Source organism: Pelophylax lessonae, assembly GCF_965119305.1.
Source record: "Pelophylax lessonae genome assembly, chromosome: 2".
NCBI classification, from domain to species: Eukaryota; Metazoa; Chordata; class Amphibia; order Anura; family Ranidae; genus Pelophylax; species Pelophylax lessonae.
The window spans coordinates 371390867-371410601 of NC_138769.1; the positions used below are offsets into that span (position 1 = coordinate 371390867).

Consider the following 19735-nt stretch of genomic DNA (forward strand, 5'->3'; position numbering starts at 1 on the left):
AATTGCTAACCAGATGGTACCTGGTCCCTACCCGCATTGCGGCCATGTTTCCAAACACCTCTCCACAGTGCTTTAGGGGCTGCGGTTCATCTGGTGACCACTTGCACACTTGCTGGGCCTGCCCCAAGATTAGGCTATTCTGGAATAAATTATTCCAGATCATTCGTAAAGTACTTGATCACCCCATCGCTCAGTCCCCACAAATTGCACTTCTCATGGTCAAGGTCCCTAAACTCTCTAAACCTGCTCAGAAGCTCCTCCATTTTATGCTCCTGGGAGCCAAACTCGCCAGAGCATGGAAAACACCCAGGGTGTTCATCAGGGAAACCAAACTTAAGATCTCCTGGATCATGTCACAGGAAAAAATCTCTGGTATTATCAATAATAATGTGGTTCAATTTGAGACCATCTGGGAACCCTGGGCTAAATATGTACAGGTTTCCATTTGATCTGGCCGCCAGACCCTCTTTTTCCTCTTTTCTTTCCTTATTTCAGCTAACCTCTTGAGCCTCCTTATTTCAGCTAACCTCTTGAGCCTCCTATTCCAGTCTATCCTACCTTACTCCCCCCCCCCCCACCCTTCTTTGCTGCCCTACCACTCTTGGGGGCTTTCTCTGGAAGGGGAATGTGCTGGACCCATGTCTCGCCACCTATTGGGGGCATGGTGTCCCCTCATACTTTCCCTCCTGGAGATATCCTCCGCCTTACCTCGTTGTATATTGCCTGTGGTTTATTCTTGGGCTTTACATCCCTCTATATGGGGACTTGACCCTCTGCATCCTGTTTCAGCTCCCATAGCGTGTTGGGGGTGGATCTTTGGACTACCCTCTTTGACCTCAAACACAGTCAGTTAATGGATATGCCCCCCTCGAATGTTAGTACTCCTCAATTTTATATGTATGGTATTCAGGACCATGTCTAGCCTGATCGTTTTACCATGTTTGTTGTATTTTGTACTTGACTTTTTCTCAATAAAAATCAATGAAAGAAAAGAGTTAGAGGAAGACAGCTCTGCAAGTATTGGAGAAAGTTTAGAAACTGAAGAGAATGCTGACGTTTTTTTAGACAACTTTGTTGAAGAAGCATTGAAGCTTGCTACTATTCATCATATGCGATGTGCTGTTCATACACTGCAACTTGCCATAAGAGATGGATTAAAAGATCGCCATGCAGCTACACTATTGGCAAATTACGGCAAGTAACTGTTGCAGCCAGGGCCCCGAAAACAAGATGCAATTTTGAAAAGATGTGCAGGAAAAGGAGTCATTTTGGATCAAACAACTCGCTGGGGAAGCACTTATTTAATGGTGAAGCGTTTGCTTGAACTTAGACTTCATAGAAGAAATGGACAATGAAAATCTTGCATTAACTGAAAGCCAGTGGACACAAACAAAAGAGCTGGAGAACCTTCTTTCTCACCCCTTCACTGTCACCAAGAGGTTGCAATGTGGTGATCTAACCCTGGGTAAATTCCTCTTGGAATGGAAGAGCCTGTTATATCGCCTGAACAAAAATGTAGGGTTAATAGCTGAGGGCATTGCATCTTCAATGATGAAAAGAGAGAGTCTTTTGCAGACTTCTAAAGTACCAACCACTAAGAAACAGTTGGGGAGGGGAAAACAGAAGGGGGGCATCCTTTTTTCTTTAAAAAAAAAACCCTAAATCCCAGTGACGGGGTCCCGATGGGAGGAAAGTTGGGGCAGTTCGTCCCACAGTGGGAAAAAGTTGCCCCATATGGGTTTATTCTGAGGATAATCAGGGAGGGCTATCAGATCCAGTTCAAGGGCACTCCGCCCGCAAGGACGTTCATGACCTCCCCTTCCAGAGAACCTCAGAAGGCATCTGCATTTCTGTCTTAAATTGGCTACCTGATGGATCAGCGGGTCCTGGTTCCGGTGCCTCAACAAGAGACAAAACAAGGTTTCTATTCACATGTTCTCGTGGTGAAGAAACCGTCAGGCAAATTTCGTCTTATTTTGAACCTAGTCTCTAAACAAATGGGTCACCTACAGGAGGTTTCAGATGGAAACCATCCTTACGGTAAAAGCGGTTCTCCACCCAAATTGCTATATGGCTTCCTTCGACTTGAGGGATGCTTATTTGGTTATCCACAAGGAATCGCAAACCTTTTTGAGAGTAGCAATCAAGTGGGGGAGGGAAGTCCACCATGTTCAGTTCAGGGCTCTACCATTCGGCCTGTCCTCTTCCCCCAGAATCTTTACAAAGGTCCTGGCGGAGGCACTGGCCCCCCCGAGACTAAAAGGGATTACCGTCATCCCATATTTAGACCTTTTATTTTTCACCCACTCTTTGCCCCAATTACAGAAGGACCTGTGGGTGGCCATTCATTTTCTAGGGGACCTAGGTTGGTTAATAAACCGGGAGAAATAAAACCTGGTCCCAGCACAAGACCTGTACTATCTGGGCTACAAAGTAAACTGGCGAAGAAATTATTTTCATGGCAGAAAAAGTGGAAAAGGTAAAGGCTACAGCGATTGCCTTTCAAGCAATCTACCACTGTCCATCAGGAGAGCCATTTCGGGCCTGGGGCTCTTAGCGGCAATGATTCCAGCGGTTCCTTGGGCAAGGGCCCACTTCAGGTGTCTCCAAGCCAACATCTTAAAAGTTTGGAAAGGGAAACAAGTCATTGGACGAAACCTTTAGCCTATCCCAGAAGACCAAGCGGACGCTTTGGTGGTGGAGGAACGAGGAAAACCTCTTGAAGGGTCTTCAGTGGTCCTTCCCAGTGTCCATTACCACGGAGGCCAGTGCCTGGGGATGGGGAACAAAAGTGGCCCAGGGGTCCTGGTCCAGGGCAGAGTCTCGAAGATCGGCCAATTGGAGGAAATTGCGGGCGATATGGGAAGCCCTGAGGGCATTCGCCAAAGATCTGAGTGGTCACCATTTGCAAGTCCTCTCGGACAGCGTGGTGGCAGTGGCATATGTCAACAGACAAGGAGGGATACGGTGCCCTTCCTTAATTCGGCTGGCAGGTGCCATTTTTGTCTGGGCGGAAGTAAATCTGAGCTTGATCCTCGCAGTCCACCTCAGGGAGTGGGCAATGGTCTGGCAGACTTCTTAAGTTGCCATCAGGTGCACGAATTAGAGTGGTCTCTGGACAAGGACTCTTTCCAGCTAGTGACTGAGAAGTGGGGCCTCCCAGACGTGGATTTGTTCGCCAGCAAGTCGAACAACAACGTTCCAGTGTACTTCTTGTTGGAAAAGGACGGGGGCCAAAGTTATAGAAGCCCTGGCTCAGAAATTGACATTTCACCTGTGCTACGCCTGTTCCCTGTTCAAACGTATTCCCCTAGTCCTAAAAAAGTTTGCTCAGGAGAGCACCACTTTGATCCTGGTGGTCCCGTGAAAGGCCTTGTTTTTCAGCTCTGTTGCGTCTGGGGTCAGAGCCTTCCCTTATGTTGCTTGAGGGAGGATCTGCTGGCTCAGGGCCGGTCCAGTTACCAAAAGTCTGAAATTGTCGGCTTGGTATCTGTGGAAAGTCTCTTGAAATCGAAAGTGCTTTCAGACGGAGTTGTGCTCACAATCCTATCTAGTAGGAAGAAAGTAACCCAAGCAATTTATTTAAAATGTTGGAAAGTTTTTTTTTTTTGTTCTTGGTTAAACACCAGAAAGCGGGTGGCAGGTGTCCCAGCCATCTTAGAGTTTTTGCAAGAAGGAGCGGACAAAGGGTTTGCAATTAGTATGTTAAAAGTCCAAGTGGCGGCCTTGTCTGTGTTTCTCGAGTGATCCCTGGCACTGGAACCCCCTAGTGTGCAGGTTCTTTAAGGGATTGGCCAGAATTAGACCAGTTCCTTTTTAAAATTCTACCTAAATGAGCTTTAGCAATCCATATTACAAGGTTGGATTAAGCTTCCACAGGGTCTGGGAAGTCCTGCCCTTGAAGTGGGTTACTCAAGACGGTCTTTTTGGTTGCGATTTCTACAGCCAGACGCATTAGCGAGCTGCAGGCGCTTTCAATTTAAGGAACCATTTATGCAAATTTTTGAGGACAGACTTGTAATGCGTACAGGGATTCTTTCCTAAAGTGGCTTCTAGGTTCCACAGGGCCCAAGAGATTTTTACCTTTCTTCTGTGCATCTCCAATTAATCCTAAAGAAACAGCATTCCACCTTCTGGATGTGAAGTCTTGTGTCTTGCGCTATTTGGAATTGTAAAACAAACACAAAGAAAGGGCGCACCAGCCTAGCGCATTATCCTCAGCAAGCTTTTTAATAGCAATTGTTTAAAATCAACTACTCACAAACATGCGTGGTAGATCTGAGGAAGAGGCAAGGCCTCGAAACGCGTCAGTCTTCCGTTTATATGAAACCTCGGACTTTCCTATTTTGATGCTGTTCGTTGGAATCTATATGCCGATCTACCACGCATGTTTGTGAGTAGTTGATTTTAAACAATTGCTATTAAAAAGCTTGATGAGGATAATGCGCTAGGCTGGTGTGCCCTTTCTTTGTGTTTTTGGTTTACAGTGTTTTTGACCACCCCGGTCGTAGAGGGCAGCAAGGCTCAGCCATACTGGATGCCAAGTGTAGGTTCCTAGATTGAAACAGCCTGAGGACCTGGCTTTGAGCGCAGGAGCAGGGTGCCTAGCATCACTCTTTTCTTTTTTGGGCTATTTGGAATTGTCCAACGGCATTAGAAAATCGAATGCTCTATTTTATTCTACATTCTGGTAAAAAATTGGGGCATCAAGCCTGAAAGAACATAATTGCTCGGTGGATCAACCAGGCAATTGTGGAGGCCTATAAAAACCTAAAAAAGGAATGCCCTTTTTCCCTGTTGGCTCACTCCATGGAGGCATTATCTGCTTCTTGGGCGGAGCGAGCTGGGGCGACACCAGAATAATATAATTGGCAGAGCAGCAACATGGTCTAGCTACTCGACCTTCATTAAACATTACAGACTGTACCTTCTCTCAGTGCAAGATCAAGGTTTTGGGAGAAAGGTCCTCCAGGCAGTAGTCCCCCCCCCCCCCCCCCTTCTCTAATCTGGTAAGTTCTCATTGATCCTCTCCTATGCTGTCCTGGACAGATGACTAAAGATAAACCAGAGTTGGACTTACCGGTAACTCAGTTTCTTGGAGTCGTCCAGGACAGCAGGGTTTTCCTCCCTATATGCTGTTGTATCCTTGGACGAGTATTTTTTTCTTGTTTGAGAAACTGTTTCTGGGGGAGTTCTTGGGTAAGAAGACTGAGGAAGAGGGATGGTGACCGCCCTGATTGTTGTTGATCTGGGAGTTGGTTGGCTGCTAGTTTTCCAGACCAACATACACACAAGCTGAATCTTGGCTTTTTTTCTTTTTTTTTTTTTAAACTGGCTGATGACTTTCCTTCTGCCCATGTAGTCATCCACAAGGGTAGGGGATCTAAAGGCCCTCTCTGATGAGGATCCTTCCCTGACCATGGTAGATGAGTAATTATTAAGCCATATCCACTGTATCTTTACAAAGACTTTTTGGACTTCTGTAGGTCACAGAACATGCTCCTCCAAACTTTCTGCCCCCAAGTCAGTAAAATACTTTATTCAGCTTTTTGGACATTAAAAGGTGTCTTTTGAGGTTTTTAGAATTTTTAGTAGTGGATTTGTAAAGCTGTTCTTTTAACCTATGAGAGCCTGGGTCATCAGCCTCCAACTAAGATAAAAGCACATTCCACAAGGTCAGTGACCACATCATAAGCATAAAAAAACAGGAGCTTATTGGGAAAAGATTTCTGAAGAGGTGGTATGGTCCACAAAACATTCCTTTGTGAAGTATTACAGTGTGGAACTTTATTCAGCCAGGATTTGGCTTTCGATAGAAAAGTCCCACAGGCTCTTGTGCCTCCCTAAGGTATGAATATTCCTTGTTTATCCTCTGTTAGCTGTGCTGGATAATTGGGAAAACTGCAGTTAAGCTGGCCATACATTATACAATTGTTTTGTTCTATTTCCTCTAGATTTGCCTTCAACTGTGTAGTCCAAGGGGCCTGCTTGATTGCATACAAATTGAGTGTTTAGGTCTGACATCACATTATATAGTTTTGGTAAATCTAAAGGCAAATTGTATAATGTATGGCTAGCCCGATTCTCATGTCAGCATCTATATTCCCTCCCAGGGTTTATTATGTTTAGTGTGATTTTTCAAGGTTCCCCCTTATGCACATTGGTGGTTCTTACTCTTTGTATAACTGAGGGAATGAAAGGGGCCTTTTAATTGCTTTTGGTATTGGGTTTTCTGTGGAAGGTGGAGCCAATAGTTTCTCTGGTAGCAGTCCTGGAAGATTCCTGTAAACACTGTTACGTGTAAAACTAAATGTGGTTTTTGTGGTCGTTTTTTTTTTTTTTTTGGGAATGTTTTATAGCAGAAAGTAAAAAATATAATTTATTTTTTTAGAATTGTCACTATATTTTTTAGTTTATAGCACTAAAAATAAAAGTTGCAGAGGTGATCAAATACCACCAAAAGAAAGCTCTATTTTATAAATTATTTTTATTTATTTTTTTTTTAATATATTTTGGAACTCAGCATGATATGATTCAGAACAAAAGGGAGAGAAGGGGAACCTGACCCTAACTGACCGATGGTATGACCCTAGCTGGGGGCCAGATGCAGACCTGTAGCAGGCTGTATATGGCCTGCAGGCAGTGGATTAGAGACGCCTGATTTAGAGTAACAAAAAAAAAATGTTTAGCTAGAAGTATTTAAGAGCAGTGCTTTTAATGAACTTGCTTCTGCAGAATTTCAGATGCAGAGGGACCTATGAAAAGTACCATGAAAGCAGCGATTTGACTGTAGACACCGTGAACGACAAGTAGTTCTAAACCCATCAACTTGGGAAGAGCCAATTCCTAGAATGATGGAAGATATAAAGATCAGTATTGTCAATGATCGAGCAACTGGTTTGAAGCGCCAACGAGAAGAAGTTACAGCAGTAACCCCTTGCTCTAAGAAACTTCGCAGTGTTGTTTTTCGTTGTAGTACACCGCGTTCTGCATCTTTCCCTTCATGGAGCTCTCCTTCTACCTCCAAATATAAAGGTGTTAAACAGAGGCATGTAAGTATCCCATCTCATACGGAGTCTGAGTTCAGCGATGAGTGGGACGATTCTTTGCTGGAACCTTCAGATAATGAAGATGACTCTCCATTATATCTGACAGTGGATGAGATTGAGTCCTTACTTGAAGATGACTCCTGCTTTGCAGGTGAAACTTCTGGATTGGATAAATGCAATGCTACATGTATTCTTACTCCAGAATCAGAAGATAAAGAAAAATTGTGTGCTTCACCCTGTAGTCAGTTAAATCGTTCTAATACTTTGACCGAAGCAACCCTGTGTGAGGAAGACCTGGATAACTATGCCGCAATGGCTCCATTACCCTGTCATTCAGTCATGCATCCTGTTGAAGTTCAGGTGTCAAAACAGAAAAGCAACAACATTGTTGGCAATGTGAAATCTTCTGATTCTGTGCTAGAAACACATGGATTACCTACTTCAACCGTGCCTATATTAAATAACGCAGAAACACTTACTCATCAGCTTGCCAGTGAAGGCTCAGCCAACCTTCCTGTGCAGTCACCCAACTTTCTGTATACTGCGGATGATGTGGTGGAATGGAAGGATGACCCTGAGCTGTGTTTTGATGGTGACATTGACAATCTCTTAGCAACCAGTCCCCGAGGTGGGTTGTCATCTGAAGAAGAGACAGCTGTTGAACCTTACATACAGTGCACAGAACAAGGCAGATCTGCAGTATCTGATTCAGCAAGCACTATCAAACATTTGAACACTGTCGCAGTTATTCAAACAGCCAATTCTGCCGATTCTGTTATTCAAACAGCCAATTCTGATGTTGCTGATAGTGCAAATATTGTTCAGCAACTCTCTCCATCTACTTTGAAACTATCCAATGCACTGGAGGTCCATTGTCCACCTTCCACTGTACCTGAGCCTCCAAAAGATTCTGAGTCTCCATCAACTTCTACAATGGTCATCTCTGAAACCCAGTCGAATACTGATGCTGTTGAAGATGTAAAACCCAGCATGCCTACAGAAAGTGATGCCCAGTCCACTGTAGGGCTAAGTGAACAGCCTGCAAATTCAAGTGCCGCACAGACATCCAGCAGCCAGCAAACGGTATGCAACACCCTTTTGTTTAATAATTTCTTAAACTTGTAACTTTAAAAAAGGCATTATCAAATTATAATGTCTCGGAATTATTTCATTGGTTGTAGTTTGAGGCTCAACTTTTGTGGGAAAACCAATATGGCAAAAAAAAAAAAAAAAAAATATATATGTATATGTATATGTGTGTGTGTGTGTGTGTGTGTGTGTGTGTGTGTGTGTGTGTGTGTGTGTGTATATATAGATCTAGATATATAATTGCCACAAAAGTCATATTTAATGTTGTTCAAAATGAATTTCCTTTTCAAACTAGAGCTCTATAATCTTTTGGTAAAAATTCAGACCATTATGGCAACCTGGAGGCACTCTGTACACAGTTGGTGGTACTGCATGCCCCCAGAATTGTTATTTCATGCTTGTATGATTGGGTTGCAAGTGTACACTAAAGGCCCGTACACACGTACCGATCGTCGGCATACAAACGTCGGTGGACGAAGGATCTGCCGATTGTACGCGTGTTAGTATGGTGCCTCCGACAGATGTCTGCGCACAATCCGCGGACAAAAGTCTTTCGTGCAAACATGAAAATATTTGTATGCCGACACCAGAACGGACGATTGTTCGCCTGTCAGTACACAATTCGGCCGACAGACCGCAGATTTGCAAGACTGGGCATGCTCAGAAAATAGAAAACACAGGGAAAGTTAACCATTACATGACATCACTTCTGCAGTCGGCGGACAAAATTCTTGTGCTGTCCTTGTGCTGTCTTTGCACTTTTCAGCAGACACCGACATCCCGGGGAGAAAAGAGGAACATTTGTAAGCCGACCATCGGTACGTGTGTACGGGCCTTTAGATGCAAGTTAAATTCTAGGCAGCCCTTGCAACAAAAAATAATTTTTTTTTCCAATGGGAATATTCATTTGAAAATTCTTTGTACATTTGATGAATGGAATGGACGAATGTCGTTCAAAAATGCCACTTACGTCTGACTTTCAACTTTAACCACTTGCTGAATAGCTGCCGTACTTATACTGCGGCAGGTTGGTTCTGTCCCGCGAAACAACGTACCTGTACGTCGTTTTGCAAGACAGCTAGTGGGGGCACGCGCGCACACGCACTTATTGGCCACAGGGGGAGACCGTCGGCAGATCTGGCGGCCGTTATGTCTGCCGGGCACCCACGATCGCTCCCTGTGGAGACAGAACGTCGGTCTGCCAATGTAAACACGGCAGACCACTGTTCTGTCAGTAAGGAACATAGGGATCCTATGTTCCTCCTATTTAGGAATACAGGTCACTGTGTTCATTCAGCAAGCCCATCCTCCACACAGAAAGCACCCCCTAGGGACACATTTAACCCTTTGATTGCCACCATTACTAGTAAAAAATTTAAATTTTTATATATTGTAGATGCGATAACATTTGCCCAAACCATACAATATACACTTATTGGGAGTTTCTTTACCAAAAATATGTAGCAGAATACAAATTGGTCTAAAATTATGAAGAAATTTTTTTTTTTTTTTTTTTTGTTTTTTTGGTGAATGTTTGTTTTACAGCAGAAAGTAAAAAAAAAAAAAAAAATATATATAAATATATATATATATGTATGTCCTTCTCAAAAAAATTTGCATATTGTGATAAAGTTCATTACTTTCTGTAATGTACTGATAAACATTAGACTTTCATATATTTTAGATTCATTACACACAACTGAAGTAGTGCAAGCCTTTTATTGTTTTTATATTGATGATTTTGGCATACAGCTCATGAAAACCCAAAATTCCTATCTCAAAAAATTAGCATATTTCATCCGACCAATAAAAAAAAAAAAAGTTTTTTTAATACAAAAAAAGTCAACCTTCAAATAATTATGTTCAGTTATGCACTCAATACTTGGTCGGGAATCTTTTTGCAGAAATGACTGCTTCAATGCGGCGTGGCATGGAGGCAATCAGCCTGTGGCACTGCTGAGGTGTTATGGAGGCCCAGGATGCTTCGATAGCGGTGTTGGGTCTTGCGTGTCTCAACTTTCTCTTCACAACATCCCACAGATTCTCTATGGGGTTCAGGTCAGGAGAGTTGGCAGGCCAATTGAGCACAGTAATACCATGGTCAGTAAACCATTTACCAGTGGTTTTGGCACTGTGAGCAGGTGCCAGGTCGTGCTGAAAAATGAAATCTTCATCTCCATAAAGCTTTTCAGCAGATGGAAGCATGAAGTGCTCCAAAATCTCCTGATAGCTAGCTGCATTGACCCTGCCCTTGATAAAACACAGTGGACCAACACCAGCAGCTGACATGGCACTCCAGACCATCACTGACTGTGGGTATTTGACACTGGATTTCAGGCATTTTGGCATTTCCCTCTCCCCAGTCTTCCTCCAGACTCTGGCACCTTGATTTCCGAATGACATGCAAAATTTGCTTTCATCCGAAAAAAGTACTTTGGACCACTGGGCAACAGTCCAGTGCTGCTTCTCTGTAGCCCAGGTCAGGCGCTTCTGCCGCTGTTTCTGGTTTAAAAGTGGCTTGACCTGGGGACTGCGGCACCTGTAGCCCATTTCCTGTACACGGTGGCTCTAGATGTTTCTACTCCAGACTCAGTCCACTGCTTCGGCAGGTCCCCCAAGGTCTGGAATCGGTCCTTCTCCACAATCTTCCTCAGGGTCCGGTCACCTCCTTCTCGATGTGCAGCGTTTTCTGCCACACTTTTTCCTTCCCACAGACTTCCCACTGAGGTGCCTTGATACAGCACTCTGGGAACAGCCTATTCGTTCAGAAATTTCTTTGTGTCTTACCCTCTTGCTTGAGGGTGTCAATGCTGGCCTTCTGGACAGTAGTCAGGTCGGCAGTCTTACCCATGATTGCGTTTTGAGTAATGAACCAGGCTGGGAGTTTTTAAAAGCCTCAGGAATCTTTTGCAGGTGTTTAGAGTTAATTAGTTGATTCAGATGATTAGGTTAATAGCTCGTTTAGAGAACCTTTTCATGATATGCTAATTTTTTGAGATAGGAATTTTGGTTTTTCATGAGTTGTATGCCAAAATCATCAATATTAAAACAATAAAAGGCTTGCACTACTTCAGTTGTGTGTAATGAATCTAAAATATATGAAAGTCTAATGTTTATCAGTACATTACAGAAAATAATGAACTTTATCACAATATGCAAATTTCTTGAGAAGGACCTGTGTATGTATATGTGTATATAATATAATATATATATATATATATATATATATATATATATATATATATATATATATATATATATATTATATCTTTTTTTTTTTTTGTTTATGGCGCAAAAAATTAAAATCGCAAAGGTGATCAAATACCACTAAAAGAAAGCTCTGTTTGTGGGGAAAAAAAGGACATTGTTTTTGTGTACAGCATCGCAGGACCGCGCAATTGTCAGTAAAAGTAACGCAGTGCTGTATCGCAAGAAATGGCTTGGTCATTAAGGGGTTAAAACCTTCCGGTCCAGAAGTGGTTAAAATAAATGTAGTTTCTGAACGAAAACCATGAACGTTGTCCTAAAATTTGGTTGATCCAGAAACATTTTCTATTCTGCTCCTTTGAATTATCACGTCACTGTGGTCGAAAGTGAACGTCGATTTGACTGTAACGATTCCTAAAATGAAAATTTTGGAACAAAAATCTATACCTGTATGGCCAGCATAACTCCCAAAATTCAGTTCACTTTGCACATTTGACGCAACCAAACAACTATTTTTACAGAGCAATCAAAGGTAGGAATCTGCACCAAAGTTTGGTAAAATCTTTGCAAAGTTCATGGATCACGCAGAGGGGATTGTTTTTTTTTTTTCTCTCAACAAATGTAGAGTTCCTCTTTAAGTAAAAATACATAATCTATTATAAATTGGCTCTGATGAAAACTATTGATGACTATTGATTAACAACATTCATTCAACTGTAATTGTACAAAATAAATATACAGAGTGATAATATTTATACTAAATATGGATGTGGGATGTCTTGGTGCTTAACAAAAATAATATATGGAGGAGCTTTGGTTGAATCCTGTACACCTACTTTTTATACTGCTTTGCACTTAAAGCGGTAGTAAACCGCTGGGGGACAAAAAACAAAAAACCCCCCTGCAAAACAGCATAATGTGCTAGTATGCATTGCATACTAGCACATTATGAAATACCTTAGAACGAAGCCCCCACAGCGGCGCCCGGTCATTGCTGAGGGGGGCTGATGTTCCCTCAATGTTTCTTCCGGGTTCTCGGGCTGTGAGTGCGTGTGCACGATACGCCAGACCTTCAGAGCGCATGCCCCGTTGATGTCAGCAGCTGCATGCAGGGTGAATCTCTCCTAAACCGTGCAGGTTTAGGAGATGATTTTTACCCACAGGTAAGCCTAGAATAAGGCCTATCTGTAGGTAAAATTGCCAAGCAGGGTATACAACCGCTTTAACTATGAACTGTGGTGAAAATGAAAAAATAGGTCATGCATACAGGGATGACAGCTTGAACCTCCAAAACACAATTTATGTATTATAGGGCATATATTCCTTAAATACAATGCAGTGATGTACATTTCATTTTTTACGTCTATGCAGATAACAGCCCCTGCAACAAATTCCTCTGCAGCTGTCCAAGAAAGATCATGTGTTGCAGTTACGCCATTGCCAAGACCAGAACACAGGTATCTCACTTTTTTCCAGTCCTTATCATGGATGCTGTGTTTGTCTTGGTAAACCACTTGCCCTTATTACTTCTCGGTATGCATTTTTGTTGAAACCGTTGCTAGGTCTTTATTTAACATGAAGCTAATATAATATAAGCTTTAAAACTTAAAGGACGAGTTTACCTTTAAACAAAAAATAATATATGCACATTTTCCCTAAAACGTCTTTCAGGACAGCACCTTAGAGAGATGGCTCCTCCCTCTCCTCATCAGGAAACACCCCATCCACCAGATTTTAAAAGGAGGCTTCTCCCACCATTCATCAGTTTTTGTGTTTCCTCCGGCCGAGGAACACCTCTGTGGGGAGCTGGGCTCTTAAGGTGCTATCCTGAGAGACCGGGCTTCCTACGTCCACCTACCCTTTTTTGGAGACGATTGCTTCTCCCATTCACGCGACCGACTGCAGTGCATGGGCTCCTTCTTCCTCTTCAGTGCTCTAGGCTGAGTCAAGACCCCGCAGAGCATAGCCCTGGGAAGGCATCTTGGAGGAGCGGAACGATTTTTCTTAGGTTTCCGCCGCCTTTTTTTCAAATTTCCCGCCATTTCTCCGGATCGAGTGACGCTCGTCCGGACCGGAAGTGAGGTTCCGGAAAGGGCAGCGTTCTGCAGGGGGCGTATGGCGTCATTTCCGCCGGACGCAGAGGAAGAAGGGAGGAGCAAGCTGGTGCCTTATTCCGGATCCGGTCCAGTGCAGGTTGCGCTTTGGTCTCCGGAACCGGTACCGAAGCCACGGGTGATACCGCTGCCAAGCGATGGAAGCTTCTTCAGCGAGTGGGACAGGCACAGGCACCAGTAAGGCCCAGGTAAGGGGTATCTTTATATGGCCTATCTTACTGTGGGGTCTCTCTCCATCCCTTTTACTATCCCCCCGGTGGCTGGGGGCCTGTCAGGGCACATGGGACTTCCCTTTAAATGTCTTTCTGTGCACCTTTGGTGGCCCTGAGAATCAGGCTGACTTTTAAGAAGCATGTGTGTTTTCCCATTCATGTCTTCCAGGCTAAAAGCTCTGAAACTGTTTTCAAGAGAAAGTGTCCTTCATGCAAAGCAAAGTTGTCGGAAAGTTGGAAAAAGACACTTTGCCAGGGATGTATTGATGCACTAGTAAAGGAAGAAGCATCTGCAGTTTGTGGCGATTTAGTCGCATCTGTGAGGAAGGAATTGGATGCTACCATCCAATCTTTTCGGTCATCCCTACAGGACCCTGCCCTGCGTCAGCCATCAGCCTCACTGTCCTCTCAGGGTTCACAATTGGTTCCTTCGGTGGGGACAGAAGGGGTTCCTTCCACCCAAGGAGATAATTCCCCCTCACATTCCAAGGAGGATTCAGAGGAAGAAGAGGAGGGAGGGGCACAAAGCAGGCCCACTAAATACAAACTATCCTTAGAGCAAGTGGATGGTCTCCTGAGGGCAGTTTACATCACCCTGGGTCTAGAGGAGGAAAAGAAGGAACTGTCCCTACATGACAAAATGTATGCAGGCTTGGAAGAGCCTAAGGGCCGTATCTTCCCAGTGCATCAGACCATCTCAGATGCAATAAAACATGAGTGGGCTGATCCGGAAAAGAAAACCTTCTTCCCTAAAGCCTTTAAAAGGCGATTTCCTTTTGATGAGGACCCAGGAGCTCCCTGGAATAAGATGCCAAAGATTGATGCAGCCTTCTCCCAGGTTTCTAGGTCAACAGACCTAGCATTTGAAGACATGGGAATACTGAGGGATCCCATGGATAAGAAGATGGACCAGCAACTTAAGAGATCCTGGCAATCCATCATGGGGAGTCTGAAACCTGCCATGGCAGTAACCTGTGTGTCCAGGAATCTGGAATACTGGCTTAGCCAGCTAAAAGCACACATCACAGCAGACTCACCTAAACAGGAAATTTTGGATTCCTTTTCCACGCTCTCCACGGCCATAGCCTTCATTGCTGACGCTTCAGCAGAGTCAGTGAAGATGACAGCAAGATCTGCAGCTTTATCCAACTCAGCCAGAAGGGCTCTTTGGTTAAAGACATGGCCTGGAGATACAGCTTCTAAAAATAAGCTGTGTGGACTTCCTTTTCAAGGGGATCTACTATTCGGGCCTGGGCTAGACTCTGTTCTAGATAGAACAGCAGACAAAAAGAAGTCTTTTCCTGTGAAGAAGAAACAGGCAGCAAAGAAGCTTTTTCGACCTCAAAAAGCTCAGCAAAATAGCAGACCCCAGGAGAAGAGAAGAAACTGGTCGACACAAAAACCCAAAGGGAAAGGAGGTGTTCTCTTCCATCCTCCTGTGTCAACCAACAAAACACAATGACAAGACATTGCCGGTGGGAGGAAGATTGAGGGAATTCCTCCCCTATTGGGCAGCCATAACAGAAAATCAATACATTCTGGGTATGCTGTCCCAAGGCTACAACATAGAGTTTTCAGAGACGCCACCCGAAAGGTTCTTTGTCACAAACCTCCCAAGAGATGCAGAAAAAGCCCTGGCTATGATGGACCTGTTAAAGGACCTGAGGCGACAGGGAGTTGTCTGTCCAGTTCCAGTGGAGGAACAACATCAGGGATTTTATTCCCACATATTTTTGATAAAGAAACCATCGGGGGATTTTCGTCTTATACTGAATCTGAAACCATTAAACAGGTCAGTTCTGTACAAAAAGTTTCGAATGGACTCAATTCTTACAGTCAGAACCCTGTTAACAAAAGGATGCTTCATGGCATCAATCGACTTAAGGGATGCTTACCTACATATCCCTATTGCCCCTCGCTCACAGAGATTCCTAAGGTTGGCAGTAAATCTGGGAAAGGAAATGCTCCATATCCAATTCAAAGCACTCCCTTTTGGGCTATCATCCTCCCCTCGTATTTTTACGAAGGTAATGGCAGAGTGTCTAGCTCCCCTCCGCCTTCAGGGAATCTCTGTGGTGCCTTACCTGGACGACCTGCTTTTCTTTGCCCCGTCAAAGGAAAAACTTCAAGAGGACCTGCACAAGGCAAGAGGTCATCTAGAAGCTCTGGGATGGATAGTGAACATCAAGAAATCGAATCTCACACCGGCTCAGCGGGTTCAGTTTCTAGGGTTTCAGTTATGCTCTGTGGAACAAAGAATCTTCCTACCAGAAGACAAACAGGTCAAAATACAGAATTTGGTAGCAAGGCTACAAACAAATCAGTGGTGGTCGATCAGAGAGATCATGTCAGTCCTTGGAAACCTGACTGCATCAATTCCAGCTGTCCAATGGGCAAGGCTGCATTTTCGACCACTCCAATATTTCCTCCTCAGAATCTGGGATCACAATCCAGAGACTTTGGACTTAAAGGTAAAAATCCCCACCAAGGTCAAGAGGTCCCTTTGGTGGTGGAGAAATCGGATAACCTTGTCTCAGGGTTTGGCCTGGTCCTTCCCGGCAGACCAGAGGTTAACAACGGATGCCAGCAGGTGGGGGTAGGGAGCCCACTGGAACCAAAACCTGGCACAGGGGGTTTGGTCTCAGACCGAGACAAGAAAATCCTCAAATTGGAAGGAATTAAAGGCAGTCGGCCTAGCCCTAACTGCCTTCTCTCAAAATCTTCAGGGGACTCATGTTCAAGTCCTTTCAGACAACGCCACTACAGTGGCATATCTAAACAAGCAAGGGGGCACAAGAAGCAAAACCCTACAGCTTTTGGCAACGGAAATTCTGCAATGGGCGGAAAGGCAGTTACTTTCCTTGTCAGCAATCCACCTAAAAGGTACACTAAACAGTGTGGCGGATTATTTAAGCAGGCAGAAGATCCGAGAAGCAGAATGGAGCTTGAACCCACAAGTCTTTATGTTGATAACCAAGACTTGGGGAAAGCCAGAGGTGGATCTGTTTGCAATGAAAGAAAACGCAAAACTTCCACTTTACTTCTCACTCCACAGAAACGACAACTCTCTGGGAGTAGATTCCCTGGCACATCCCTGGAGGTTCAGGTTGGGGTATGCCTTCCCCCCCTTCCAGCTCATTCCGTTGGTATTGAGAAAAATCCAAATGGAAAGAGCCTCAGTGATCCTGATCACACCTTATTGGCCCAAAAGGGTTTGGTTTTCGACTGTCCTTCAACTATCAGTCAAACCTGCTTTTCAGCTCCCTCTTCGTCAAGACCTACTGCTTCAAGGTCCAGTCTATCATCCAGAAGTGGAAAAGCTAAAGCTCACCGCCTGGTATCTGAGGAGCAACTGCTGAAAAGGAAAGGATTTTCAGACGCATTAATTGCTACTCTACTTTCCAGTAGGAAAAAAGTCACAAGGAATATATATGCAAAAGTTTGGAAGACATATAATACCTGGTGTGAATCGAAAGATCAAAAATTGAACAGTATTACTTCAATTTTGGAGTTCCTACAGGAGGGCGCAGGAAAAGGTTTGGCAGTAAGTACCCTCAAGGTACAAGTTGCAGCCCTGGGGGTATTCTTGGAAAGGCCCATTTCTTCAGAATCTTTAATCATCAGATTCTTCAGGGCCCTTACCCGCTCCAGACCAGTGCCTGTCAGAAGCTTCCCCAAATGGGACTTGTCGGTGGTCCTTCAGGCCTTCACAAAGGAACCTTTTGAACCACTAGAAACGGTTACACTAAAAAACCTTACCCTCAAGACGGTCTTCTTGGTGGCAATAACATCAGCAAGAAGAATCAGTGAATTACATGCTTTATCAGCTATCGAACCTTTCTTGTCCATATATCCAGACAGGATAATTCTCAAGACGGATCCAGGGTTTCTCCCAAAAGTAGCTTCAACGAGAAACCGCTCACAAGAAATTGTGTTACCTACCTTCTGCCCTAATCCATCAGGAGATAAGGAAGAAAGCTTTCACTACCTAGATGTAAGAAGGGTTCTTATACACTACTTGGAGGTTACTAAAGAGTTTAGATCATCAAAACTCTCTTTTTGTTCTTTTCTCTGGCAACAAAAAAGGTTGCCAGGCATCAAAAGGATCAATAGCCAGATGGCTCAGATCCGCTATTTCAGAGGCTTACTCCCAAATGAAATTGTCTCCCCCGCAGGGGATCAGAGCTCACTCTACTAGAGCGTTAGCCACTACATGGGCAGAGAAAGCTGGTGCCACTCCAGAGCAAATCTGCAAAGCGGCTACGTGGTCAAGCTACTTTACATTTGCAAGACACTATAGGTTGGACCTTTTGGCAGCTGAAGATCAGGCTTTTGGCAGAAAGGTCCTGCAAGCTGTGGTCCCTCCCTAAATTGAGTAAGTCTCGATAATCCTCTCTAAGGTGCTGTCCTGAAAGACGTTTTAGGGAAAATTCAAGTTAGACTTACCGGTAACTTGTTTTCCAATAGTCTTTCAGGACAGCAGGAGGATCCCGCCCTATTGTATAAAATGTATTGCTGTGATTAACCATATCTGTTTATGTGTTCCAGCATGGGCCGGAGGTACTCTTCTACAAACTGATGAATGGTGGGAGAAGCCTCCTTTTAAAATCTGGTGGATGGGGTGTTTCCTGATGAGGAGAGGGAGGAGCCATCTCTCTAAGGTGCTGTCCTGAAAGACTATTGGAAAACAAGTTACCGGTAAGTCTAACTTGAATTTTTTGCAGGTAAAGAAAATGTGTATTTATTACTTTTGGTTTCTGGTACCTCCTAAAGCTTTGCACCAGTCATCAGAAGATCACTGGTGCCATTCAGGTCTCCTGCAGATCTGTAAGTGTATCTTGTGTGCCTGTACAGGCAAGCAGATACAATCTGACAGGAAGAGAAAATGAACTACCAGAGCGCCATGGCAGTTTATTGAAAACTACAAGCCGACAAGGCTGCCAGGAGTAACGTGGCTTGACCTTCTCAGCCTCCTTTTTTTTTTTTTTGTTATTGTGACAGCTAGCAGGGGAGGGGGAGAGGGGAGACGATCCCCCCCACTAGCTGTCAGACCAGGGGGTTTGGAGGCTGGTCAGTTCGTAACATGTTACACCCTGAAAAAGGGTGTAACATTTTACAAAAGGTGAACTTATCCTTGAAAGCTGTGAATGAGCGCATTGTTACTGCCTAGGGTCTTAACTTCATGACTTTAAAATGTATCCACATGCCAGCAGTCTCTACTGAGGCTGCTGTTCATGGTCAATGAAGTACTGGATAGTGGGGATGTTAATAGTTCAGAAGGCCTTAGCCCAGAAGTAAGTATACGTCCTTAGACTTAGAAATCCAAATTTTTTTTTTTTTTTTTTTAAATCTTTTATCGTTTTTTTCATTAACAATTATACAATCTTTGTATCATATAATATTTACATTATAATAAAGGGGAAAACTATAACATCAATATTCCTTCCACAAGAGGGGAAAACTATAACATCAATATTCCTTCCACAAGAGAAAAGAAAAACCACAAAAAACAAGTAATCTTGACTTGTATTATTCCCCCAGTGATCCTATCTTTTTAGATGCCCTCTGTATTCTAATCTCTAAATTTTTATTCTCAAACCCATCCCAAACAAACAAAAAAAAAATGTATAAAGGGGAAGAAGAGGAGGGGGGGGGGGAAATTAGAAACAAGGGGAGTCCTCTTTGTGCTTCAGGTTTCATCGATCTCCTGTGCCTTCATACGGGACTGTTCTTGAGATAACCAATTCATTCCATCTACTCCATATCAATTTATATCTTTCTATTTTATGGTTTGCATTTTAATACAAGATTTTCTAGTTTATTGACCTCTTCCACCTTATTAATCCACATATTAATATATGGTGGTACCTCGTTTTTCCACTTTAAGGGAATGCACATTTTCGCGGCATTCAGTAGATGGGGGATTATCACATTTTTATATTGATTTCTTGGGATGCTAGTCTTGTGCAGGAGGAAGAGGGCTGGATCCATTACCAACTGATATTCCGTAAAGGTCTGTGTTATTTCATAGATCTGTTTCCAGAATTTTTCCATTTTGGGACAT

General features: G+C 43.6%; 1 protein-coding gene across 1 annotated transcript in view; it reads left to right on the forward strand.

The window, feature by feature from the left end:
• Positions 1–2859: 2859 nt before the first annotated feature.
• Positions 2860–19735, forward strand: part of S100PBP (S100P binding protein) — a gene marked incomplete at its 5' end in the record, with an annotated part of 87611 nt that continues 70735 nt past the window's right edge. The window contains 3 exons of the mRNA XM_082246396.1: positions 2860–3302; positions 6794–8132; positions 12717–12802. Of these exons, the coding sequence (XP_082102522.1) occupies positions 2860–3302; positions 6794–8132; positions 12717–12802 (1868 nt within the window). The remainder of the gene's footprint in view (positions 3303–6793; positions 8133–12716; positions 12803–19735) is intronic.